Source organism: Lissotriton vulgaris, chromosome 12 (assembly GCF_964263255.1).
Source record: "Lissotriton vulgaris chromosome 12, aLisVul1.2, whole genome shotgun sequence".
Classification (NCBI taxonomy): domain Eukaryota; kingdom Metazoa; phylum Chordata; class Amphibia; order Caudata; family Salamandridae; genus Lissotriton; species Lissotriton vulgaris.
The window spans coordinates 235406231-235433705 of record NC_141700.1 but is presented as its reverse complement, the minus strand read 5'-3'; the positions used below and the strand labels follow the sequence as shown (position 1 = coordinate 235433705).

At 44.2% G+C, this 27475-nt stretch overlaps 1 protein-coding gene across 1 annotated transcript; it reads left to right on the top strand.

The window, feature by feature from the left end:
- The first annotated feature begins 12604 nt into the window (after nt 1-12604).
- On the top strand, nt 12605-22400 carry LOC147673849 (uncharacterized). Its single transcript, XM_086945537.1, has 2 exons — nt 12605-13931; nt 22372-22400. Exons 1-2 carry the CDS (start codon nt 12605-12607, stop codon nt 22398-22400), a joined length of 1356 nt encoding a protein of 451 aa, XP_086801663.1.
- The last annotated feature ends 5075 nt before the right edge of the window (nt 22401-27475 follow it).

Below are 27475 nucleotides of genomic sequence, written 5' to 3'. Positions count from 1 at the left end.
AGTGATATCTATGATCCCTCGCTTATTCCTGAAGAAGAGATACAAGCCTATAGGGTCCTAAGTAGAGGTGAATATAGTGCGTTCACTAGTGAAAAGCAGCTTAAAAGCTCGCCTCCGATATGGGTCGTACCCCACACTGGTAATTTTTGTCTCATGGGTCGTGGCCGAAGATCGCAAGCCCGACTTGGAGCAAGTGCTTGCACTGAAAATTACATTCTGCCGATGTTCTCGTCCCCTGTGTTTCTGGCTGCCAAGGGTACATACTTTATCTGCTACGATCGTGCATACACATGGTTGCCCGCTGACTTCATGGGCTCATGCTTCATTGCAAATTTGTTGCCTCCGACGTTCACTGTAGATGCCGATTATCATAAGACTAGAGTTGTGCGAGGCGTAATTAGCGAAGAGGATACTGCCGGTCAAGAGGCAGGAGACTTTTTCAAGGGTTTCCTCCCGTTTTGGGGACCTATGGTCAATAGTAGGAACCTGAGACAGTTGACTCGAGTGGTAGAATCGACAGCTAATATTACTGCCAGTGCCCTTGGTAATATCACCACAGAACTTCAGGCGGAGAGACTTATGACGTTACAAAACCGTATGGTTTTAGATGTCATCTTAGCAGATCGAGGTGGGGTATGTAAGGTGATCCATTCGAGCTGCTGCATTTTCATTCCAGATAATGCTCCTACTGTCTATCAAGCCATCTCGAGGTTGCATAAGATCTCCGAATCCATACACGTGGATGTAGGGGATTGGACGCTACTTGGATGGTTTTGGGGCCTGATGTCGACTTGGGGTTGGAAGATTCTGATGATCATCGGAGTCGTTGTGGTGTTCCTGTTCACGTGTTGCCTTTGTGTGCAGTGTGGTCCTGCCTTATGTGGCCTCTGTGCTACAACGTGTATGAGACAACCACCTGTTACCAAGGGGACTCGGTTGGACAGAGCTATGCTACAGCAACATCTCGATGGTTTGATGAATATCGAATATGATTCCGACTAGTGCTTGCCTACATGAGGGCAAAAGGAGCGTCTGAGGTTCCGTGACAATTGTAAGTGGTGTTTTTTCGACTCGTACGAATATAGTCGAGTCTGGTATCTATGAACCGCAAATGACGAGTTTAGTAAGTATGCGCAGTTTCGCTGTGCTAACTTAAACCGTTCGTTTGTTATGTGGGCTTTTCATCTGTACCCACGGGTTCCATCTTAGATACGGCATCCATTTTGTCTCTTGCCCTCAAGTAGCCAGCGAACGGACGTTGTCCGCTTCGCGACCCTGGGACTCCCAAGATATTTGCGGAAGACACATGTTCTTTGTGAGTGTCTTTATGACGAGGGGGTTGCTACTGTAAGGCAGATGGCGCCGCTCGAGGCTCATCTTGCCGCACGGACTTATTGTCTCAGCCGTGCATCTCATTAGGCACGTCCCTTTGATGCCTGTATCTCGTGTTTCCTGATACCTCCCCTTTTACACCCTTTCCGATCTCCCCACTGTCTCCGTCTTCCTCTACACCTGTCCTTGTTCCTATTTCGATCTGTTTTACTGCTGATTGGAATTCGCTAATGGTGGGAAGATGGGTTTTTACAGTTGGGAACCGCCAAATGTTTCCGCACTTATGTTCCGGACCTCATGTGTTTCAAAGTGACCAAAGCGACCCCTCTGGGGGATAATGATGGGAACCGGGTTGTAAACTTTTGTGTACCATGTTGTCCTATGGGTAAAAACTGTATAAAAGGAGCGATCCACAGAACCAATTTGAAGCAGTCTCCCCAAGTTGCACGTGGTGTACTTGTCGTGACATCTGTGTTCCCTGCAGCGAATAAACCTTGAATCTTTGACGTCGAAGGAAGTGTCCCGTGTCTCTGTGATTCGTACGCCGGAGCAGGTTACCCACGAAGGTTTCAGGTGTTGTGCCCTGGCACCGCTGGGTCTTAAAGAACCCAGTCCTTCAGTCTCAATGTTGGGAGGGGGGCTGTGCGGCCCCCTCTTGGAGCCTGTGAAGGCCCTGGGAACCGCCACCCCCCAGGGCCAGCTCTTGCAGGGTCCTGGGGTGCCCTCCCCCGGGACACTGCTTTTTGCTATGGCAGGGCGTCAGACGTGTGGCCCCCGCCCTGTCATAGCAAACTATGGTTTGATTTTTGGAAGAGAGAGCAGGGAAACCTGCTCTCTCTTCCAAAAACCAAAACAGATTGCTTTTCCACCGGGGAGATGCATCGTACAGCTCCCGTGTGAAAAAGCAATGCCGGCTCCCGCAGCCTGTGGGACCGTGGGGGAATTGGGGACCCCCCCACGGTCCCCAAAGAAGTAGCCAGGCACCGGAGGATGGGGTCCCTGGGGCCAAAAGAGGCCAGGGAGGGGGGCCACCCAACCCCCCTCCCCCATAATATATATATATTTTTTTTAAACGCAAAAGCCGGCTCCGGGGAGAGGGTCCCCGGGGCCATAAATGGTCTGAGTAGGGGGCCACGCAGCCCCCCTCCAAATAATAAAAAAAACAAAACAATGGCCATGACCCAGGGGATGGGGTCCCGGGGCCAAATATGGCCTCGGGAGGGGGGGCCACACGGCCCCTTCCATAAATTTTTTTTTTTTAAAAGGGGTCAGGCCCTGGGGGATGGGGTCCCCAGGGCCCATAAAATAGAAAAGGAAGGGGGTCCACACAGTCCCCTTCTTATAAAAGAAAAAATAAATAAATACACCCGGTTGTACCATAGGCCCGCCCCCTCCAGCAACACTCTGCAAAGGCACCCTGTGGCGAGTTTTAAGTTGGGGAATTAATTCCCCTTCAATACTGGGGGCCCCTGGGGGCCAACTAGCCCACCAGGTAACTCCAGTAAGCGCCACAGGGCTACGTTGCAGAGAGGTGGCCCAGGCCATGCCATTTTACACCTCTCTGCAACGTAGCTCTGTGGCGCTTACTGGAGGTACCTGGTGGCCTAGTTGGACAGTAACTCTGGGAGTTCAACAAGGGTCCGCACTATGTTGGATAGCGGAGTGATAAAATGTACTATTCCCACTCCAGTGAGTGTAACAGTAGGGAAAGTGTTGAATAGCGGAGGGATAAAATGTACTATTCCCACTCCAGTCAGTGCATCAATAGGGAAAGTGTTGGATTGCAGAGGGGTAAAATTTACTATTCTCACTCTAGTCAGTTCAGAATTAAAAACAAACAAAATATCTCACCAAAATTAAAATATAATGAATATTAAAAATGTTAAATAAAAAATCGTATTATAATGTCAAATACATATCACAAATACCTACAAATAATATATTAAATTAAATTTATTTATTTATTTATTTATTTTGAAAGTTTTATAGAGCGCGGACCAGACCCTTGCGGATATCAGAGCGCTTTACAGGCAGTGAAGCAAAAAATATATCAAAAAACAAAACGAGTCAAAACCAATATACGTCTAAGTACTGTGCAAACATACATCAAGCAAATGAGGTAGATCAAATATGAAAAACACATTGTGCAAAATAAAACAAAGAGAGGGGCGCGGGCCGAGTGAGCATCTGTGAAAGAGGGTTGTCTGTTTGCACCCATAAAAGTCATGTTATCTTTAGGTGATGATCATATGACTTTTTCATGAGAATCGCCTTTACTTCCTTTTCGAACAATGAAATAGATGTGATAAGTCTGGTTTCAGGGGGTAGTACATTTCAGATCCTAGGAGCCATCCCTGAGATGGAGCGTTTATAAGTTTTCGACTTATTTAATCTGTGTGGATTCAGTAATACGTTTTCTGCACTTCTTGTGGATCTCTTACTTCCAGAGATAGTCAATTTCTGAGAGAGATAACTGGGTGTCTTGTGGTGAATGGCTTTGTGAGTCATGCATGCTATTTTTAGGTGAATTCTGGCTTCCCATGGTAGCCAATTCAAGGCTTTTAATTCCAGGAAGATGTGGGACCTTTTTTTTGAGCCCGTGATGAGTCTAGCTGCAGCATTGATGGTGGCTCTTAGTGGTGCTGTTGTTGCTTGGGGGAGTCCGCAAAGAGAGACACTTCCGTACTCGATTCTGAAGTCGTTTTTTGGTAGGAAGGGTTTAAGCTTCTTTAGAATATTAATCTGGAGATTTGCTCCCTTTGTTGCGTTGCCAATATGTTTATGCATGTTGAGGTTGCAATCAAGGGTTATGCCCAGTGATTTTACTGAGTCAATGATTGTTGGTTGAACGTTGAATGCCGTGAGGTGTTAGAACCAATCCTGAAGGAGGGGTATTTTGGAGGGTGGAGCTATAAGTAGGAATTCCGTTTTGAGTGCGTTAAGCTTGAGATGGTTCTCAGCTAGCCATGCTTGGGTGTTCAGCAGCGTTTTGTTAAGTAGTTTGATGTCTTCTGGAGTATGAATCTTCAGGTAAAGTTGTGTATCGTCTGCGTACATGTGAAATTGGACGTTGGATGCTTGCAACAAGACAGTAAGAGGTTCCATAAATAGATTGAAAAGTGTAGGGGATAGTGCGGACCCTTGTTGGACTCCCAGAGTTACTGGTACCGGTTTGGGTAAGGAGTTATTGACTTTGAATTTTTGGTTCCGGTTTTGAAGAAAGGAGGTAAACGAGTTGAGTAATGAGCCTGAGAGGCCCATTCTGAGATTCAGGAGGTAAATCAGGTTTTCGTGTTTGACCGTATCGAAGGCTGAGGAGAGGTCTAATAAGATGAGCAGGCATGATCCATTCCGATCGAGTATTTGTAAGGCGTCGTCAATAATGTGAGTCATGGCTGATTCGGTGCTATGCCCTTCTCTAAAGCCCGATTGGTGATTGTCAAGGAGGTCGAAGTGGTCAATGTGTTTAGTCAGTTGTTGGAGTACACATTTTTCCAAGAGTTTGGCAAGGGTAGGGCTGTTAGAAATAGGGCGATAGCTGTTAAGGTCCATCGGGTCAGCTGTGTTTTTTTTTAGTATGGGTGACACGTAACCAATTTTGAGGGTGTCAGGGATGCAGCCTTGATGCAGAGAACTATTGATGATCCTAGTCCAGAGCGGTAGGATCACAGGGGTTAGATCTTTAACTGCGTTAGCGGGGAGAGGATCGTAAGTATGATTAGCCTGCTTAAGGGTGCTAAGAATCTTGCCTAATGCTTCTTCAGTGTAGGTATAGAAGGAGGACCAGGCTGCCTCGTTTTTTTGTTTAATTTTTAGGTATGCTTGTTGTGGCGGAGTTGGAAGAGAGGGAGGAATTTTGGAGTGAGTGCAAGACTGTAAGCCTGTAAGGTCATTGAGAAGATCTCTCTTGATATTTTCGGATTTTAGATTACAGAAATCAGAGAATTCATTGCACGTGGGTTGGGTGCGCGCTGTATTTTGTAGTTGTTTAGGTTCATCCTTAGATTGGGATTTGATTAAGTCAAAAAGTTTTTGGGGACGATTTCTCGCTTGATCTAATTGGTGAGAGAAAAATTCGGCTTTGGTGCATTTGATCTTTCTGTAATAGTCCTTTCTCTTATTTCTTAGAATTTTAAGGTGCTTGGAAGATGGGACTGATCTCCAAATGCGTTCAGTAGTTCTAAGTGCGCGTCTGTCATTGTTCAGCAGTTCGTTGAACCAGGGTTTGGAGTTTTTTGATGAAAACCCTCTTTAGTTGCAAAGGAGCAGCCTCATTGATAACCATAGACATTGAGTTAAGGTAGTGGTTGGTGAGGTCCTGTACCGAGGAGAGGCCCTCTGGAGGATGGAGTAATTTATGAGAGTGGAGGGGCAAAGTGTTGGGCTTGAGTTTTTCCAAGTCTCTTTTCCAAATCTTTGGTTTAGTGGATTGGGTTGTGTTAAGTTTCACGGTTTCCTTGATGAAGAAAGTAATGATGTGGTGGTCTGACCAATCACAAGGAAGGATTGAATCAAGCTAGATGGAGTTGCTTTTGGAAAATATTAAGTCCAAGATTGCACCTTTGTTGTGTGTGGGGCTGTTGCAGATTTGGGTGAGGTCAAGCGCGCCAATGAAGTTTTTGAGTCTGTTGACCATTGAATCATTGATGTCGTTCCAATGGAGATTGAAGTGGCCTAGGAAAATTTGAGTGTTTTGACGTCCGGTGGTCATTGTGACCATGTCCATAAAGTGTACAGTGAAGCTTAGGTTATCCCGAGGTGGATGATATATGATGTGCAGGGAGCATACTGGCGTACCATTACTGGTGATGTCAATGCACATGCATTCACAAGAGGAGAATGTGGGGGATAAGCCTCTGTTTACTGAGATGGTGCTCCTGTGTATGCATGCTATTCCTCCCCCAGTTTTTTCACTTCTATCAAGTCTGATGATGTCGTAGTTTGGAGGTACCAGAATGTCCAAGAGGGGTGAGGAGGATTCAGTGAGCCACGTCTATGTTAGCACAAGCAAGTCAAGCTCCTGAGAGATGATGAGGTCAGCGACATCTACAGCGTGTCTGGCGGCCGATCTACAGTTCAGAAGGGTGCATTTAAGACGGGGTGTAATGAAGGAAGGGGTGGGATCCAGTGTGAGTGTGATTATTCTAAGATTATTGTCAATTATTCCTCTATTGTTGTGAGAGGTGGATCTGTGTGGGTTGGGGGTAATAGCCCGGATGGCCGTGTGAGTTGCAGCAATGGGGGTGATGAAAGGGGGACTATAGGAGAGTAGGAGGGAGCGGGTATCATTCTCTGAGAATGGATTGGTGCTTCGTATTGGGCCGGAAGGGAGATTGGGGGCTGGAATGGAGTTCCAGGAGAGGCGATTATACTTGGTGGTGTGTGAAAGGTGAATTGGGGGGTTGCTTGGTCTATACGTGTTTGCAGGTCTGAAGTGCATTGGTTGTCTAGCAATCATCTTTTTGACAGTGTGGAGTTCATCTTTGATTTGAAGGAGTGCATACATTTTTTTTTTCAAACAAATACATATTTTTATTTTGAAATTCCTTATTAATAATAACATTAATTATTTCTTAATTATTACATAAATGTAATCTATTTACTTCCTACCCTTATAACAACATATAACTCACATAAAAAATAATACAATATTTATTTGCATAATTAACATAATTAATTATCAATTAAACAAATATTATTAGTTAAAAACCAAATAAATTAAAACATATAACGTTTCATTAACTTCCCACCCTCTACACCTATAATCCCCAACACCAACACCTAAAATTAAACTGTAAAAAATTAATTAGACAATTAAAAACTTTTCAATTAAATAACTAATAGTATTTAACAGCTAGTTATAAAGTAAGTAAAATTATTTACTCCCCCATCACCACTATAAACCCAAAACCCACACACCCAAAAATAATTAAACAATTACTACTTAATTATTAATTAATTCATTAACTTTAATTATCAACTAATTATTAATTAAAAATAGATTACTTCCCACCCTTTACCTCTAAAAACCCCTCAACCCGCAGCTAAAATTAATTACACAATTTCCATATTTAATTGTCAATTAATTAATATTAATTAACAACTAATTATTAATTAATTAAAAATAAATTACTTTCCACCCTTTTCCTCTATCAATCCCACAACTTGCACCGACAATTAATTACACAATTACAATGATTAATTGCCAATTAATTAATTAATATTAATTAACAACGAATTATTTATTCATTAAAAAGAAATTACTTCCCACCCTTTACCCCTATAAAAGCCACAACCCGCACCTAAAATTTTCCCCCGAAAAAATTCAAAACAAAATTATCATTATAAAATCTCAATTAAAAACATATTAATAAATAAATATATTCATTAATTTATTATAATAAATTACTTCCCACCCTATTCCCCTATAAACCCACAATCGGCTACAGAACTAAACAACGCAAAATGTAATTAAAATAAAATGTATAGCTACTAAATATGTAACACATATATTAAAAAACATAAACAATAGTTATACAAAAAAATACATCACATACATTTAAAATACACACTAAAATACATACCACTAATTAAAAAATCGATATTTTAAACAACTATATTTTTGCAAACGATATTAATGTCTTCTATATTTTTAAAATCGAAGTTTCTTACAATAAGCCAGTGCATTTAGTTATCATGTAGCTTTATCTGAATTCTATACTCTGACCTGCAAACTGAAGGCAGATATATGTGGCAGATGCTCAAACACCTGAGATATTTCCTTAATATTAACCCTGTAACCAGCAGTTTATATGATTTCATATAGCATATGTTCAGATGTAATATCTGTGCATGACCAAGTCAGCATGGCCGTGTTCAGTGAAAGCCCTCTAAAGGTCTCAGTGCTCAACTAACAGTGCAGGGCACAGGTCGGGCCCTGTTTGTGTCTCAGTACTTGGATATCAATGCACCGTGTAGGTCACAATAGAGATGCCTTGTCTAACCTCTTGTTGTCTAGGTACCCATGGGTACCAGTGCCTCGTGAAATTCAAAACAGAGGGGCATTGTGGAGCTCAGTAGTGGAATAATGGTGCAAGTTACAAATCAGTACAGTGACGTATCATTAGGGTCCTGGGATTGTCTCATGAGCCATTTATCGGTGCATGGTAGCCGCCTGAGCAGCGGGGTACTGTGAGGGCTGAGATGCACGGTGAAGTACAGAACAGAGGAGCTTTATAAGAGTTATTTGTATGTTTCAGTAATGGGATCGCATTGAATGACAGATCAAGAAGAATGCACCTTATCTAAACTCCATCTCTCAGTTCTGGCACAATAGTTGATGGTGCAAGTGCAGCCCTGTGAATATCTCACTACTTTGGCATTAGTGCATGGCGGAGATCTGTATGTGACTGCGGTGATGTTCACTTGGTGGGACACCTATGTACGGTGCATGTCAGCCAAGAAGTACATTAGCTATGAGAAAGCCTCACACAGAGGTGCATATTTAATGGATTTACTTTGTAACATGTTAACTGCTTGCATGAGCACACTACAAATGTTACTTTTCTGCAAAGCTTTAATAAGGACAGTAGCCCATTCAGAGCAATTGGATGGGGTGGATTCATACAAGGGGTTATAGCTGAAGCAGCACTAATGTATAGAGGCGCTAGGATATGGATTTGTTGAAGAAGGGAAGATGTAACACTTAGTTTAGGGGTTGGTGAGGTGGTTCTTTAGGTTCAAGTGGTCAATGGTGGTATCGAAGCACATGTGTGAAATCAACGGATGGAGATAGCTAGACGGTAAAGCCTTGGTGTATAAAACCATGAAACATTAAGGAACAAGCTAACTGGTTAGCTGGGAAGTGCTGGTTGGTCTTAGGTATCTAACAGAGCAACACCTTTTCATGAAAAGAGGGGCATGGTGTGTCAGTGTGCCATGCAAACTGTTGATCCTGAAAGGTCTAGTGACATTAATTTAAGGGTCAAACTGAAGATATGGCTTTTCAGTCCTTTGCTAAATTTGAATTTAGCAAATAATTCCGTTTTAAGTTGGGGAATTAATTCCCCTTCAATCCTCAGGGTCCCTGGGGTACAACTAGCCCACCTCGTACCTCCAGTAAGCGCCAAAGAGCTGGCTCTCAGTCCTTTGCTAAATTTGAATATGTGTCCTGGTCACATATGTGGGAAGCGTGTGCCAGGGGGAAAAACTCTGTTAATGAAGAAATCTGCTTCAAGTTCTTTCATTCTGGCTGGGTGGGCTTCTTCACCTTGTGTGGATTATCTCAAACATCTGGATGACTGATAACTCAGACACACATCAGAAAGGTATCTTAGGGTGCATCCAAGAAGGACTTTGTGGCTGATACATAGACTTGAAGTATTTTTTTCAGTGATGGAAAGTCAATGAAGGGTTTTCAGTGCTGGTGTGATGTGAACCAGGCATCGCCGGATAAAGGTAAGCCGAACAATATGGTGCTGTTTTTTCAAGCATGGAGAACTCATTGATTTGGAAGCCGTAGCACTGCAATTGTCAAACCTGGCAATCACAACTGCAAGCATCAAGGTGATGGTGCGGGGAAGCTGCAGCAGAGGCGGTAACCCACATGGCTAAAATATGCTCTGCTACTTGGTGGGAGAGAATTTGTGAATCCAGTGTGGAATGCCCAACTGCCAGTAATGTTCCCTCCTTCATTGCCCTATAGCTTTCCAACCTGGCTCCAGATGCCCCACCTCACCTTGGCTCACTGGCCCACCTTGCTGCAGTCAGTGGTAGCCACCTGGGACTGCTGGATGGAGGATGTGTGTATGCTAGAGTTGCGACGCATTAGTTGGGTGAGAAATCATGGACAGGCAGAAAGTCCTGCTCTGATTTATCTTTTTGTTGTCAGTCTATTTTCACAAATGGCGTTCCTTCTAATCTAATTCCGGCAGATTCTTACAGAGACTGTATTTTATAACAAAGGGGTGCCATCAGAGCCACGTTTAGTGAGAAGGGAACCTAGAAGTCCTTTGCGCAGCTGGAGCCAGATCTAGGCGCTTCCAGATGCTGCAGCTGGAAGAGTTTAATGTATTTAATGGGTAATCCATCCAGCCATTGAAACTGTCCATAGACCACCGCATTCTGGAAGAAAGACCTGGTTTTCCAGCTGGGCTCTCTGCTGCATGCATCGCTTAGAAGCATACCTTCAGCATTAAACAGTGTCTCCTTATGTACACGAGATTTACCCAGATCCTAGAGGAGATAGTGGCTACCTAGCAGTATCAAGGATGAGACTATATGCATTCCTTAAGACCTGGATATTAGGTACCTGATTGAGATGAAACTTTGAGTTGCCTGCATATCCTTAACCCTGCTTTGTACTTTGGTGAAGTAGGCAAGGCTTAGCTAAAGGTTAGAAGGTTGGCCCAGAGACAGATTAGTGCAGTGTTTGTCACTGAGATAAAGTATCAAAACCCATACATGGTTATTACTTTAAAAAGTTATACGTACCCCTTTAATAAATATTGTGGAATTGCATTGAAGATGGTGATCTACTGAAATAGATGATGATGCAGGTCTACTGAGAATCAGAGACTGAGCCTGCCTTGATGGGATTTGGACTTGTGTTTTGCAGATCACTGTGACATGTACAATACAATGTGTACCTCATAATGCAGCCCTGCTGTGTATAGCAGTTCAAACTCGAAGTCTCCAGTCCCAACCATTCCGAAGATATTAAAGAACATAGGTTTCTGGTTCAGAGAATCAGACCGTTTATTCGTTTAATCCGTGGCTCTTTCTGCCCACAATCCTCATGGAGCATATAATGTGCCAACTTTACCCTATGAGAATCCAATTCTCTGGATAGTTCAGAACTATGAACGTTTTTAACATGGGAGTCTATGGACTTGTCCTGGAGAAATAGCAGGCAAAGTTACAACCTAGCAATTCTAAACCTACCACTAGGGTTTGTGCTCTTAATTCTCCTTTGGAATCTAAGGGGCTGTTTACGATGGCGGGCGGACAAAGTCCGCCCCCATCGCAGCTGCATAAGGGACCGCAGGCCATAGGTGCGGCGGTCCCGCTATACGAATTAGGATGCGCCCGCCACACTGGCGGGTGCATCCTGTATTTTTACATTGCGGCGTGCGTCAGCACCCACCACAATGTAAAAATACATGTTGTGCATTTGAATGAAAAACGTGACAGGCACCGTGCGGTGCCTGCCACCTTGTACATGTAAATGCAGGGGGGTACCATAGGTACCCCCCATGTGCAGCACCTCACCCACCTGGGGCCCGCGACGGGCCCCCTAATGCATTATACGCCTGTCTTTTTACTGCAGGATCTCCACCGAAAAAGAAAGGCATTGTAATGCCCGCAGCAGTGCCTGCACAGCACAGCTGCCATTGCCCCATTGTGCCGTGTCACACAAGGTGGGCAGAAAAGGACCGCCTTGCGGGACCATGGCGGATGGTCTTTCCGTCCACCGAGGTACCATTCACATTCCCACCGCCATCCTGATGTGGCAGTGGGAATATTCAGGTTGATGGTGGGCGGTCCGAATTTTGACATGAAAACGTGTCAACATGGACGCTCAATGAACCTCTAATAAACTGATACAAAAGCCAGGAGAAAGTCTAATTTTATGGCAAGACCGGAGGCTCCTATTTTGCTTTCTAATCTTGCATTTAATTGCACAGCAGCCAGGATAAGCAAAAAACTACAGTTCCCAGAGGGCCAGAGAACAAACTGGGCCATGGGAATGAGAAAAAACGAGAACAAAGTAACCAATCACAGAGGACCTATTAGCTAAAGACCCTAACTGACTGCGCAGCTTCCTCTTTTCTTGCTGCTCACAGTCAGATAAGTGTCTTTATCTATGCTCACAGTGTTATAATTGTTATTTATTGGTTTTTATGCCCGTTTTTCATGTTATTTCCTGCATATTTAAACAGTGCGACCTCGCGCTAATCCTTTCACGCTCTTCGCGTGTTCCGTTGCGCTCCGGCGCTTTTTGCCCTCGCTTCCCCCCCCTCCCCTTCGACAGCGCTTGGTTGCTTCCTTACGCGCACTGCTTTGCGCGTCTTTTCTGACCTGCTTTCTCCTCAGGAAAGCTTTTCCAGTCCCCGGCTCCTCAGCGCAACGCTTCCTGCTTGGTCTCCGCTTCCGTGTGTGAAGCCGGCTGACTCTCGTTGCTCGGCCCGCCTCCAGTACACGCCCCTGCCCTTCTATTAACCCTCGCCTACCTCCTGCCTGTTTCTGTTGTTGTTTCTGCCACAACCTGATGATGGAACTCGATAGTTCCTCTGAAGAGGTCCTTGCTCAGGACTCTCAGACATTCAAGAAGGACTTGAGTAAATTTATCAATAATTCAGTTGAAACAGCTGTGGAAGTTTCCATGAAAAGAATGTCTAAGAATATGGAGAACTCCATGTTAAGCATCATGTCCAAAGTATTGGCCCAATCTGCGGGGGAAAGCAGAAAGAGAAAGGTGGACCACTCTGCTCAAACTCGTGTCTCTAAAAAAGCGTCTTTGACTGGCAAGTCTGCCTCGCTCTTGACTGAGGACTCAGTTCCTCCCAGGCCTCCTACTAAGGAGGGGTTTGTTGGCTCCGAGGGCAAACGCAAACAAAAAGACAAACATGCAGAGTCTCCTAGGAGAAAATTAGTCATTTCCACCATATTGGACACAGATGATGATGATGATGCTAATTTTGATGACGCTGATCAATTAATTGACCTTTTTGACACGGCTGACCCTTCCCCCCCTCCTAAATCATCTAAGTTGGATTCCTTTTCTTTTGAACCAGTTTTTGATTCCGAAGGTTTTCCCATGTTTGATCCTTCTACTATTAGACACCCAAATTCTACCAAATGGCTTCCTTCTCACCATGTCGGAGAATATATCTCAGCCAGATTACGCCTCCCTCTGGAGGCCCCGGTAAGAGCCAGACTCAAATCTGAATGCCCTAAACCTGCTCTTCCCGACAAAATCACTTTGGTTCCTTCCATTGACCAACCTCTCCTCACCTTCTTTTCCAAGTTCGGCAAGGACCCCCGCAGAGGGGTGGATAAGGCTTGGTCCACTTGCCAGGACAAATTGCTGGACATTGTGGGCCCTCTAGCCCGTATTTTTGATTTGGCGGAATCCTCCCGCTTAGACGGTACTGACCTTTCTGCTGAGGAAGTTTCCATGTGGGCCCAACGCGCCTTCTGTCTCCTAGGCAATGCGAATTCCGCAATTACTCACAAACGTCGCAAGGGTCTCCTGATTACATTGGATCCTAAACTCTCAAATCTGGCACCCATGGATCCTGGCCCCAAGGCGGATGGTCTCCTGTTCGGAGAGAATTTGGTTCGTGACCTCAGTAGATTCGTTTCTACCTTTGCTTCATTGGACAAAGCCCAGCAAACAGTGAAAAAGGTTTTCGCCCCTCGGGTTTTTGGACGGGCCGGCAGAGGCAGGGGCCGCTCTTCCGGCCGTCCCTATAACCAAGGCTTCAGAGGTTCGTCCAGTAACAACCAGGACTACAAGCCCCAATTTTACCCCCAACGTGGCCGTGGCTTCAGAGGGAAAGGTCAACGAAACTATCGTCAAAACTCCATCCAGCAAGGTAAGCCTTTCTTCTTCCCCTCCTGTGGGGGGTCGATTAAAACTGTTCCTTCAAAAATGGTGCACTCTCAGTTCAGACCCTTGGGTCTTAAACACTGTGCAAGGCTACTTAATCGAGTTTATTTCCCCTCCCGTTCAGTCTTCTCTTCCTCCCCCTCTCGTCTTTTCAACTCTCATGGCATCTCAGATCTCAACCGAAATCGAGGCTCTACTCCAAAAAAGAGCAATTCAAATTTTTCCCTTCGACTCCTCAGGCTTTCTAAGCTCCATTTTTCTAGTTCAAAAGAAAAACAAGAAGCTCCGCACGGTCATCAACTTGAAGAGGTTCAACCAGTTTGTGGTTTACCGCCATTTCAAAATGGAAACCATTTTGCATCTGAGGGACACTCTTCGCCCCAACGACTGGATGGTCCGTTTGGATCTTCAGGATGCTTACCTCACGGTTCCCATTCATCACTCTCAATGGAAGTTTCTTCAGTTCCAGTGGGCAGGTATCAACTATTGTTTCACCTCTCTTCCCTTTGGCTTATCAACCGCGCCCTGGTGCTTCACAAAACTCTTAAAACCAGTGGTCACCTATCTTCGATCTCTTGGCATAAGACTAATTATTTACCTGGACGATATCCTCCTCATGAATTCCGACAAACAGTCTCTCTTCCCCGACCTCCTCTTGACTCAGTCGCTTCTTTTGGACCTGGGATTTCTCATCAATACGGACAAGTCATCTCTGATTCCGTCACAGAACACGGAATTCTTGGGTTTTCTGGTGGACTCTGCTGCAGCATCCCTTCGCCTTCCTCTCTCCAAAGTTTCCAAGATCAAAGCGGAAATTATGTCCGTTCTTCAGTCCTCTCTTTTGTCCCTCCGATCCCTAGCGAGGATCGTCGGTCTCCTCTCCTCCTCCTTCAGGTCTCCGGCCCTCTCCATTATCGCGCTCTTCAGCGCCTAAAGATTCGACACCTTCGACAAGGCCTCGCTTATTCAGATCTCGTAGCACTAGATCCCGAGTCCCGCACCGAGCTTCAATGGTGGATAGACCATTTAGATGCGTGGAACGGACGCACTATCTTCCGCACGGCCCCAGATCTTGTCTTAGAATCCGATGCAAGCCTGTCGGGCTGGGGCGCCCGATGTGGACCAATCTCGACTGGAGGGTCATGGTCCGCCGAGGAGTCCAAGTTGCACATCAATTGTTTAGAGATGCTTGCAGGTTCCTTTGCGATCAAAAGCCTTTCAAAAAACAGGATTCACTGTTCTATCCTCCTACGTATGGACAATGTTTCTGCGGTCCGCTACATCAACCATCTCGGCGGAACAAGGTCCAAACCCCTAGCGGACTTGGCAAAGAGTCTGTGGGAATTCTGTCTCGCCCATCACCTTTCTTTGACTGCAGAGTATCTCCCTGGAGATCTCAACAGCGTGGCGGATTGGCACTCGAGATTTCTTCGAGATTCCAGCGATTGGAAGCTCTGTCCATCCGTCTTCCTTTCATTTTCCCATCTTTGGGGTCCTTTCTCTATCGATCTTTTTGCATCCCGGCTCAATTCCCAATTGCCCCGGTTCTACAGTTGGCGCCCGGATCCCCTGGCCTTGGCGACAGACGCTTTCCTGCAGGATTGGTCTCGTCATCTACATTATGCCTTCCCTCCTTTTCTGAGGATCGACAGGGTTCTTTCTCAGGTTCGCCGCCAGTCTTCGTCTCTGGTTCTTGTAGCCCCTTTCTGGCAAGCGCAGGTGTGTTTTCCGACTCTTCTCGAGATGGCAGTGGACTTCCCTGTCCTTCTTCCCTCCTTCGGGGATCTTCTACTCAATCCCCAGGGCGAACAACACAGTCTCATTCTCGACTCCTCCCTGCAGCTCTCGGCCTGGAAAGTTTCCAGCCTTCCACTTCTGACGTCCTCATTTCACAAGAGGCTTCGATCTTTATCAGCCAGGCCTGGGCTCCTGGAACATACAAGGCATACAAATCCGCCTGGTCTCTTTGGACAAGCTGGTGTTTGGAAAGGGACCTTGATCCCATTTCAGCCTCTCTGAATTTCATCATTAATTTCCTTGGTTCGCAAGCCAGTGCCGGTAAGGCTTATCGCACTATCAATCTCTATCGTTCAGCCATTTCTCTCTACCATTCCCAAATTGATGGTAAACCGGTTGGTGCTCACCCTCTGATTTGTCGTCTACTGAAAGGTGTTCGTTGTGCGAAACCACCGTTGGCTAAGTATACCTCTTTATGGGATGTTACAGTGGTTTTTAAATTGTTTACAAATTGGCCAGACAATGCTGTTCTTTCACTCAAGATGCTATCTGCTAAACTTACCATGTTACTGTGTCTAATTTCCATTAAGAGAGTTTCTGATGTTAAGGCTCTAGATGTTTCTGCTCGCCAATTCTCTCCTACAGGTGTTCTATTTCAGATACGCAGACGTACTAAAACTCATTTGGATTCAGTGTTGTATCCTTATTTTCCAGCTCATCCCAAATTGTGTGTGGGACAATGTTTAAAAGTGTACGAACAACGAACTGCTGATCTCAGAACGCCCTCTCATTCTCAACTCCTTATTTCCTTTCGTAAACCCCATCTTCCTGTCTCTTCTCCTACCCTTGCCCGTTGGGTCCATTGGGTCATGTCTCTTGCCGGAATTGATGTCTCCGTTTTCGGGGCTCATTCGGCCAGGGGAGCCATGGCTTCTACAGCCTTTTGGTCTGGCTCTCGTTTGGAAGACATTCTGAGATCAGCAGACTGGTCAAATGACAGTATATTTCGCATGTTCTATTGTAAACCTGTTCATACTGTGGCTTCTGATGTTGTTAATATGCTTTAAACAAGCATAATAGGAGCCTCCGGTCTTGCCATAAAATGTAGATTTTTCTAGTATTCATGACAGAAAACCTTAATTTTATTAAAGACACGGAGGCGAGTATTATCCCGCCGCAACATTTCTAACATTTGTTCTCCCTCCCTACAGCGAATCCAGCCCTGCCACCGGCTTCATCTTAGGAGATCTACCCTTCGGCTCCTACGGTCCTCACCTCCAAGTTCTCCAACTCCGATGCTCCTGGATCCTCCTCCTGGACTCCTGTTTGGTCTTCTTCCTTGGATTCCTCTGATACAAGACTTATGTTCCTGGACTTTGGCTATATCCTTAATTTTATTCATTTTCCCTTTGTTTAATGACTATCCATGATCTGCTCGCCAGCGAAAAGAGGAAGCTGCGCAGTCAGTTAGGGTCTTTATCTAATAGGTCCTCTGTGATTGGTTACTTTGTTCTCGTTTTTTCTCATTTCCATGGCCCAGTTTGTTCTCTGGCCCTCTGGGAACTGTAGTTTTTTGCTTATCTTGGCTGCTGTGCAATTAAATGCAAGATTAGAAAGCATAATACTCGCCTCCGTGTCTTTAATAAAATTAAGATTTTCCGTCATGAATACTAGAAAAATCTACATTATCCCAATTCTTACTCGTTGCAATTGAAAGATTTCAGTGCCTACGGGTCCTTGTGTTTGCTATTATCTTGTGGTGGTTATGATTAAGGGTCACAATGGGATCTCCGGAATGATTTCCTAGATTTAACCAGTTGTAACTGGAAGATTACAGTGCCTCCTTGGATATTGCCCATGTCTCCCACTAGGTTCAAGTGACCCTCAAACTAAAAACAGTGCTATTTGCCTCTGGTTGCAGTAAATCCCTTTCACTTGTGTTGTGCTGCAGAAAGACCTGAATATCCCTCAATTATGGATTTTGCTCCACAGACCAAAGAATATTCTAACTTCAGGTCCATAGACGATAACCACATAAGTTAATTCGTCCTGGTTGATTAGAAAGTCCATCATAAAGGCCTGTCTTAATCAGGAGGGTCAAAAAAATCACAACAGTAATGTATGGTCCTGTCAACAAGGGTTGTGTCTGCCCTGTCTGGAGGCTTTTGTATGAGGAAGAAGCAAGGTTTCACAGAGTGCCACTGTACAGGTCAGCTTCACTGAGTGAAAAGGATAGATGCTGAGCATCAAGGAGTGGCCCTATACGGGGCAGAAGTAATTCTATACAGAGGGACCGTGCACATGGCAGAAACCAAGCTTCACAGATTGGTGATATACAGACTAGAAGCACAAGTGCACAAAGTCGCCAGGTACAGGACAGAAACAAAGCTTCGGAGAGTGGGACTGAACAAAGCAGAATGAAATCTTCACAGAGTGGAGCTGAGCAGGTCAGAAGGAAAGCTTTGCAGAATGGCTTTGTACAGAACATAATAAAGCTTGATAGAGTGGCACTGTATAGGGGTGAAACAAAGCTTCGCACAGAGGCCCTGTGTAAAAAAGTGTCACACAGTGGAAATAAAGAGTGTAGAGGCAAAACTTCACATAGTGGTAATGTGCAGTGAACTTTGCTTCCGCACTGTACACGGTCACTCTGTGAAGCTTTGCTACTGCCCTGTACAGGGCCACTCTGCAACGCATTGCCTCTGATCTGTTCAGTTCCAATCTGTGAAGATTTATTTCTGGCTTTGAAGCTGTGCAGCTTTGCTTTGTTCTGAACATGGACGCTCAATGAACCTTTGTTTCTGCACTGTACAGTACCATTCTGTGCAGCTTTGTTTCTGCAGTGTGCAGGGCCACTTTGTAAAGCTTTGGTTTTCTCTATATAGGGCCGCACTCTGAAGTTTTGGTTCTGCCACAATCTATCACTAATTGGCACAGCAAAAGGAATGTTTCTCACCATGGCCAACTGGGCACTTTCTTCCAAACATCTGTTAAAACGCTCCACCAGGCCATTGCACTGAGGGTTATAAAGAGCGGTTCTAACATGTTTAATGTTATGTGTGTGTAAGAATTGAAACATTTCAACAGAAATGAATTAAACACCATTATCTGTACCCAGTGTCTCTGGAAATCTGTTTCTGCCGAACACTTCCATAAGAAATTCAAGTACCACCTTAGTAGTATCACTTTCCACAAAATCACCTCGGACTATTTTGAGAAGTAATTTTGCAAGATATGTTCCTAAACGGACCCACCATATGCAGATCCACCTTTTGCCAAGCAAAATTTGGCCTCTGAATAATTTGCATTGGTGGGGTTGGCGTCCTAAATTATTATCTGGTTCAGAACACATGGGGCACTGACACACCAATCGATCTGCATCAGCATCCATTCCAGGCCACCAGTGTTGAAGTTGTAACAGACTTTTTAAAAGCAGGCATGCCTATGTAGCCCATATGTAACAAATTAAGTAGATGATCACATATTTCCTTCAGAGGTACACACCAACCATTATGAAATAGAAACCCTTAATTCAGATGCAACTTGGGAAAAAGAATGCAAGGAACCCTCAAGATTCTTACAATTCGGCTATCCTGTACACAAATACATTTCCACAGCTTAAGTTCATTATTATCTGTATTGCACTCTGTCATTCACACACTTCCATCTACATTATCCTCTTGCACAGAGCACACATTACTCACAACAGCCACTACATCAAAATCATTGCCAAACTCATCCTGCAATTGATCATTACACGGCAAAATGGATAGTCAATCAGCGGCCTTGTTTCTGTGCCCAGACATGGAAATAAGGTCAGCATTATGTTCTTGAATCTTAGAGCTTAATCTCACAATGTGAGCTGTGGAGTTACTACCCTCTCCTGGACACAAAATGTGAATTATCAGTTTGTGATCAGTTTGTAAGGTAAAATATTACCCCACAAAAATAGTCTGAGGTGATTGTTTGCCCACACATTCACCACACATTTGTATTCAATTGCAGAATATTTATGTTCAGTCTCACTCAAAATCTTTAATGCGTAGGCAACCACCCACTCAAAATTCCTTGACTTTTGAGTCAGCACTGCTCCGTGGTCATACACACTGTCATCAACTGAAATGATCATCTTTTACCATTTGAAAAAGGTTACAAAGCAGGAGCATTTACAATTTGGCTGTTAATGTGGTCAAATGCTTGCTGTTGTTCTTGTACCAATACAAAGTCATAATCTTTATGTAATAACTGTCTCAAAGGTTCCATTACTGACGCAAAGTCTGGCACAAATTGATCATAGTAATCAAAGAAACCAATGAGCGACATGAGCTTTTCTTTCCCATCAGATATGGGTGCATCTTTTATAGAATCCACCAAATTTATTTGGGAACTACTCCTTTGGCTGCTATTGTGTGTCCTCAATAACTTACTTGTGACTCAAACAATTTGCATTTTTTTGCTCCCAAAACAAGACCATTTACCAACAATTGTCTGCATAACTCCTTCAGGGTTTTCAAATGTTCTTCCTTGCCCCTAAAGTCATCTCACATGCTCCTCCATGTCGCAGAAAATTTGAAACATTACCCTTAGAAATACATGAGAGGCTGTTGCCAATTCAAACAGCATCCTTTTCAACTGAAAGACTCCATATGTAGTAATAAAGGCTGTCAGAGATCTTGAGATTTTGGATAATTCCACCTGATGGTAAGTGTTGCGTAAATCAAGAGTAGAGAAGATAGTGCCATTACCCATCATAGCGAGTAAGTCATAGATCTTGGGCAAAGGATGCCTGTCAACAATATTTCTGTTGAGTGCTCTCGGGTCATCCCATAGCCTAAGACTGCTATTGCTCTTCTTAGACAGCACAATCATATAGATCCACTCTGAAGATTCAGTTTTCTCAATGACATCATGCAGTACTAGTTGATCGAGTAAATGTTGATATTTATTCCTAGCGTTATACTGAACTATCCTCATCTTGTGTCTGATGGGTTCAGCGTTATCCTTAAGTCTAAGTTTATGCTCAAATCAAAGCAGTTTTCCCATTTTCTCGCACAAAACCTTGGGGAATGCTGAAATGATCTGATCTTTCAAATCATTCTCATTGACAACGAATACAACATCATCAGTACATGGATCCAACTTGATTTTCAGCCTTTTTTTTATCCTTCCAACCTAGTAAATTAGCACCCTTTTGAGATAAATAGAACTATGTTCATGCAGATCTCCCTTTGAACTTGGTATAAGCAACAAAATGCCCTATGAAGTTGATCTTTTGTGCATCAAACGAGACTGCATGTATGTCTGAGGTAGTAGGTGCTTAATTACCCCTTTTAGTTTGGTATCAAAGTAAGTCTTTGAAATTGTAGTGAAGGGGGGTCCCAAATCAGCCATAACCACTACAGCCTTGCTGTGTACCAGATGGAACATGTTCAGACTGATTACCTCTTAAGAGTCAATTTCCACACAAGCCATCAAATACACACCATATTTTTCTTTATCATACACTCTGCCTCTTTACTGTATTCCTCATAGGGTGCCTCCTCCATAACTTGGGTAATAGGGGCATTGTTCTGTTTCTTAAAATCATGACACTTGCAAAATGTCCTTTTCTTTCTAAACGATTACACTCCTTATTTATGGCAGGACATTTTTTTTTGTTGTGTACCAGATGGAACATGTTCAGACTGATTACCTCTTAAGAGTCAATTTCCACACAAGCCATCAAATACACACCATATTTTTCTCTATCATACACTCTGCCTGTTTACTGTATTCCTCATAGGGTGCATCCTCTATAACCTGGGTAATAGGGGCATTGTTCTGTTTCTTAAAATCATGACACTTGCAAAATGTCCTTTTCTTTCTAAACTATTACACTCCTTATTTAAGGCAGGAATTTTTTTTGACAAAGTTAAGTGTGATGGATCTCCGCACCTGTGACCTATGGTTTGTTACCATTGTGCTGACTCTTTAAGTTATCTGGTTTTCTGTGTTTGCTACTTACATAACATACCTCACTCTCTTTTTTGCTTATGCGAGTCTCGTTTACTTCCTTGACCCAACTCATGATTGCTCAATAACCTTTACAGAAACCACCACTTTGTCTAGTGTTAAATCTCCCATAACCCATAGCCTTTCCTGAATATTTTTGTTGTTTGTATTTTCCATATGTTTGTCACATACCATTTCATTTGCTGTGCTTCCAAAATTACAGGTAGTGGATAAACACCTTAATGATGTGAGAAACTCACCAGTTGTTTCATTTTCCTTCTGTCTTCAGTTGTAAAAATTGAATCTTTCTAGTGTTATGCTTATAGTGGACTTGAATCTGGCCTCTAGTCTCAGCATTGCCTCTTCAAACTCACCAAGTTCATCTTCCCTTTCAGGTTACTGCTTTTTAGGCAAAGATCTAAATATATCTTGTCTTTCTGAGCCCAGAGAATTTGAGCAGTATACACTTCCTCCTTTCCACTAGCATTTTCTTACCTTCAAATGCCACCAAATATGTATAAAATCCTTCCTTAAATCTTTTCCAGGGTTTTGGTGTTTCTCATTTAAATTGTAAAAATTTTAAAGGAGGATCTAATTGCATATTTGCAAGGAGGTGCACACTGAGGAACCTTCACAAGGGAAACAGGATCAGAACGTTTTCTCTTTTATAGTTCACTTTTTTTTTGTTATTTCCTTAGAGGTAGTCCAAGAGGTTGATGAATTATAAAATAGTATTTAATGCTCAAAGCATATTTACTGTCAGCAATATCACGTACTCAGGGCACATATACTGCTGGATACATATGCAACTCAATATTTGTCCCACAAAAAGACTGTCCTAAAAAGACTGCACCTTCCTAGGAACACAGGCGTATAATAGAATTCAATGACAAACAAAATGGTGACTGGGTCCAGAGTGAGGCTTGGTCTGCCGCATTGTCTTTTCAGAAGTGCCAAGAGCAGACTTCACTATCCAGGCTCCCACCCAGAAAAGGCATACCTTATGTTCCGCTAGTGCCTCTATTAGCCTCGTTCGTTGATCCCATCTACAACAAGGCAAGACAGGGGCAGTGAGACCAACAGCATCTGTCAATCCAGAATTTCAGGGCGACACCATTGACACTCAGAGTAGAAGCGGAGTGGGCCTCAGATACCAGGTCCATGCTTCACCTACCAGTTGAGGCATATCTCAGAGATGGTAGCTGAGAGCAGCAATGCCCATCCTCTTTACCAGAATCATGTTGCAACTAAAATGAAGCAAACGCAGCAAGAAGATGGAACGAGTGCTGAAACTTTTCAACCACTCACCCCCCCAGTAAAGGGATCTGGGATTAATCCATTGTTCTTTTGCTCACTTCGCCATCCCAGTTTGGACCCAGCCATATGCAAATCAGTCTAGACCCTGCTCCTCATGGGGAAAGTCCAGCCTGAACTGCCAGACCAGGTTCTACCTGGACCAGAAACAAGCATCAGGGGACCATTTTTCGGGGTATCACCCATCATCAGCTAAGCTAGCTTGAATCCATTGGTACAGCTAGCTAGGGACCCACGTTTGGGCATACCCTTGGCCACTTAGGGAGAACATAGCAAATAAAACAAGGTGATGGGTGGAGTGCTGAAACTATTCAACCACTCATCCCTAATCAAGGGCTGGACCGCTCCCATGGAGAGCAGGATCAAGACTGATTTTCATATGGCTGGATCCAAACTGGCATGGTGTGGCATGCGAAAAAAATGAGTGAGAAGTGTATGCCCAGGAGTGGGCCCTGCGCTCGCGACGCCTCCACATTCAAGCTGGCCTGGCTGATGAGAGGTGGGTATACAGACAAAATATTGAGTAAAAAATATCGAATTACACAAATATCGACTTCAAAATATAGAATGGACAAAATATCAAATGGACAGAATATAGTCATCAAAAATATCGTTTTTAAGGTAAGTAATGTAATATCGATTTTTATAAATATAGAAAGTCAAAATATCGAAGTATATATTATAGGTTACTAAAATTGTCGAATTTTTAATAATATCGAAATTTTGAAAGTGTTTTGTATGTTAGTATATGTGTGAAAAGTGTATATATTTTTGTAATTTACTTTAAGTAACAAATTTTATGTTATTGAATTTTTGCGTAATTTAATTCTGTAGCAGGTTTTGGGTTTATAAGGGAATAGGGTGGGAAGTAATTTAATTATAATTAATTAAATATGTTAATTTATTTATTGGTATTTATTTTGAATAAATTGTTAATTAATATTTAATTAGTAATTAATTAATTCTTAATTAGTAATTAATTTTTATTAATGGATTAACTGATAATTATGTGAATTTTAATAATTTAGTTTCTGTAGCGGGTTGTGGGTTTATAGGGGAATAGGGTGGGAAGTAAGTTAATTTTAATTAATTAAATATTTTAATTTATATATTGGTATTTATTTTGAAAAAAGTGTTAATTAATTATTGATTGGTAATTAATTAATTCTTAATTGATAATTAATTTTTAATAATGGATTAATTGATAATTATGTGAAATGAATTATTCTATTTTCCGTAGCGGGTTGTGGGTTTATAGGGGAATAGGGTGGGAAGTTATTTAATTGTAATTAATTAAATGTTTTTATTTATTTATTGGTATTTGTTTTGAATTAATTGGTAATACGATTTAATGTTTTCATTAATTAATTGTACATTGGTAATTAATTTGTATTAATAGTTAATGCATTTTAATATTTTTTTAATTGATTAATTATTATATTGAATTAAGTTGGTATTTACTTTTAATTATTTTTTATTGGTATTGATATTTAATTTATATTTATTAATATATTAAATATTTACTTTCTCTACTGTTAAACTCATCAGAGTGAGAATAGTAATTTTTACCCCTACGCTCTCCAACGCATTCCCTACTGTTGCACTCACTGGAGTGGGAATAGTAATTTTTACCCCTACGCTATCCAACGCTTTCCCTACTGTTGCACTCTCTGGAGTGGGAATAGTAAATTTTACCCCTACGCTATCCAACGCTTTCCCTACTGTTGCACTCACTGGAGTGGGAATAGTAATTTTTACCCCTACGCTATCCAACGCTTTCCCTACTGTTGCACTCTCTGGAGTGGGAATAGTAAATTTTACCACTACGCTATCCAACGCTTTCCCTACTGTTGCACTTACTGGAGTGGGAATAGTAATTTTTACCCCCACGCTATCCAATGCTTTCCCTACTGTTGCACCCTCTGGAGTGGGAATAGTAATTTTTACCCCTACGCTATCCAATGCTTTCCCTACTGTTGCACTCACTGGAGTGGGAATAGTAATTTTTACCCCTACGCTATCCAACGCTTTCCCTACTGTTGCACTCTCTGGAGTGGGAATAGTAAATTTTACCACTACGCTATCCAACGCTTTCCCTACTGTTGCACTCACTGGAGTGGGAATAGTCATTTTTACCCCTACGCTATCCAATGCTTTCCCTACTGTTGCACCCTCTGGAGTGGGAATAGTAATTTTTACCCCTACGCTATCCAACGCTTTCCCTACTGTTGCACCCTCTGGAGTGGGAATAGTAATTTTTACCCCTACGCTATCCAATGCTTTCCCTACTGTTGCACCCTCTGGGGTGGGAATAGTAATTTTTACCCCTACGCTATCCAACGCTTTCCCTACTGTTGCACCCTCTGGAGTGGGAATAGTAATTTTTACCCCTATGCTATCCAATGCTTTCCCTACTGTTGCACCCTCTGGGGTGGGAATAGTAATTTTTACCCCTACGCTATCCAACGCTTTCCCTACTGTTGGATTCTCTGGAGTGGGAATAGGAATTTTTACCCCTACACTATTCAATGTTTACCCTACTGTTGCAGTTGCTGGAGTGGTAATAGTTAATTTTAACCTCTTGCTATGCTACAGTAAATGGATTGCATATTTTTAATTAATATTATGTTAATATATGTTAGACGGACCGGGAGGGTCGGCCGAGACTACGGGGAGAGGTCTCCGGGGAGAGCCGTCTCCAACGACTGTACAGACAAGTAACTTCCCCCCCCACAGACGGACACCACACAAGGTTGAAGTTTAACGAGGCTTTATATGCAATTCTTAGGTTACGATGATATGATACAAGGAGGTCTGGACTCAGGGGTCCCCTCGGTTCTGGTCTCTGGATTAGGAAAAGGGGTAGCGGGACAGTCTTGTTACCGATGAGTGGAAAATAGCTCTCAATCCTCGAGCTCGGCGTTCTAGATGATCGGGCCGCGGCGGAGCCAGCAGGTCCCGAGATGGACGAAGGAAAAACGACGGTCCGCGGCGGAGCCTGCAGGTCCCGGTGAAGATGACGGTTACAACGGTCCGCGGCCACGCCAGCAGGTCCCGACGACGATGAAGGAGATGAAGGTTGCAAAGTCTTGTGGCAGCGCCAACAGGCAGGACGATGGTGCACAAGACAGAGCTACGGCAGCGCCAGTAGTCCGTCTAGGATGAGTTCCTCTTTACGTCTCTCGACTCCAAGATACAACTCCTTCCTGCTCTGGAGCTGCCCCAGTTATAGGGCTGGTGTGCTTTGATGTCCGGACCCTCGCACTTGGAGGTCGGGAGGTCCGGGATGAGGGAGTCCAGACACCCAGCAGGGGGGTGGAGCCAGCGCTCGGGGAGGCGATGGGCGAGCGGCACTTGGTGGGGGAGAGCCATCGACACCTCCTTCTCCCATTGACTTGCCAAGTAGCCCGCTCACCTCCTGGGTGGATGGTGGTGCCGGGATGTCTGAGGCCTGGCCAGGCCCAGGGTTGAGGTCGGCCGGGGACCAGGTGGCCACGTGGTGGAGTGTCCAAGATGGCGCCCCGGGATGGGCGCGTGGGCTGGCAGTGGATCGGACCCACGAGGTTGACATGCTCGAGGGCAGGGGTCCCTGAGGGGACGGAGGACGTGCAAGGGTGGTGTGTAGTACCTGCGTGACCGGGCTCAGGCCTGGTCGGGCCGGGGGAGAGCGGCCTTTCATGTGGCCTGTCCAACATGCGTCCCCCCCAGCTGAAGGCGGGGAGAGTTACCCATCCTCTTGGGGACTCTCCTCGTCGAGGCGGAAGAACCGGGACAGGCCATCCGCGTTGGCGTGATCTGGCCCAGGCCGGTGTTCGACTGTGAAGTCCATACCTTGTAGGGAGATGGACCAGCGTAGTAACTTTGGGTTTTCCCCCCGCATCTGCATCAGCCACTGCAGGGGTCGGTGGTCGGTCTGTACCCGAAAGTGTGTGCCAAAAAGGTAGGGCCGGAGCTTTTTGAGGGCCCATACCACAGCGAAGGCCTCCCTCTCTATGGTGCTCCAGCGCTGTTCCCGTGGTAGGAGTCGCCGGCTAATGAAGGCCACCGGTTGATCAAGGCCGTCGGTGTTCACTTGAGACAGGACTGCCCCAATGCCATGGTCGGAGGCATCTGTCTGAACGACGAACTCCCGGCTGTAGTCGGGGGCCTGGAGCACAGGGGCGGAACACATGGCGGCTTTCAATTGTTCAAAGGCAGCTTGACACTCTGGGGTCCAGTTGACTTTCTTGGGCTGGTTTTTCGACGTGAGTTCTGTGAGGGGCCCCACTATAGTCCCATAGTCTTTCACGAACCTTCGGTAGTAGCCTGTGAGGCCCAGGAAGGCTCGCACCTCGGTCTGGGTGATGGGGGACTGCCAGGACTGGATGGCGGCAATTTTTAGCTGCAGAGGGGCCACCAGGCCGCTTCCCACCTGGTGCCCGAGGTAGGTTACAGACCCTTGCCCAATTTGACATTTGCTGGCCTTGATCGTGAGGCCAGCCCGCTGTA

What these genes read in the sequence shown, in the direction of transcription:
- LOC147673849 (XM_086945537.1), top strand. Translation starts at nt 12,605, where the DNA reads ATGGAACTCGATAGTTCCTCTGAAGAGGTCCTTGCTCAGGACTCTCAG. An exon ending in TCAAAACTCCATCCAGCAAG is followed by an intron (nt 13,932 to 22,371) that starts GTAAGCCTTTCT and finishes TTATTTCCTTAG; the next exon opens with AGGTAGTCCAAGAGGTTGAT.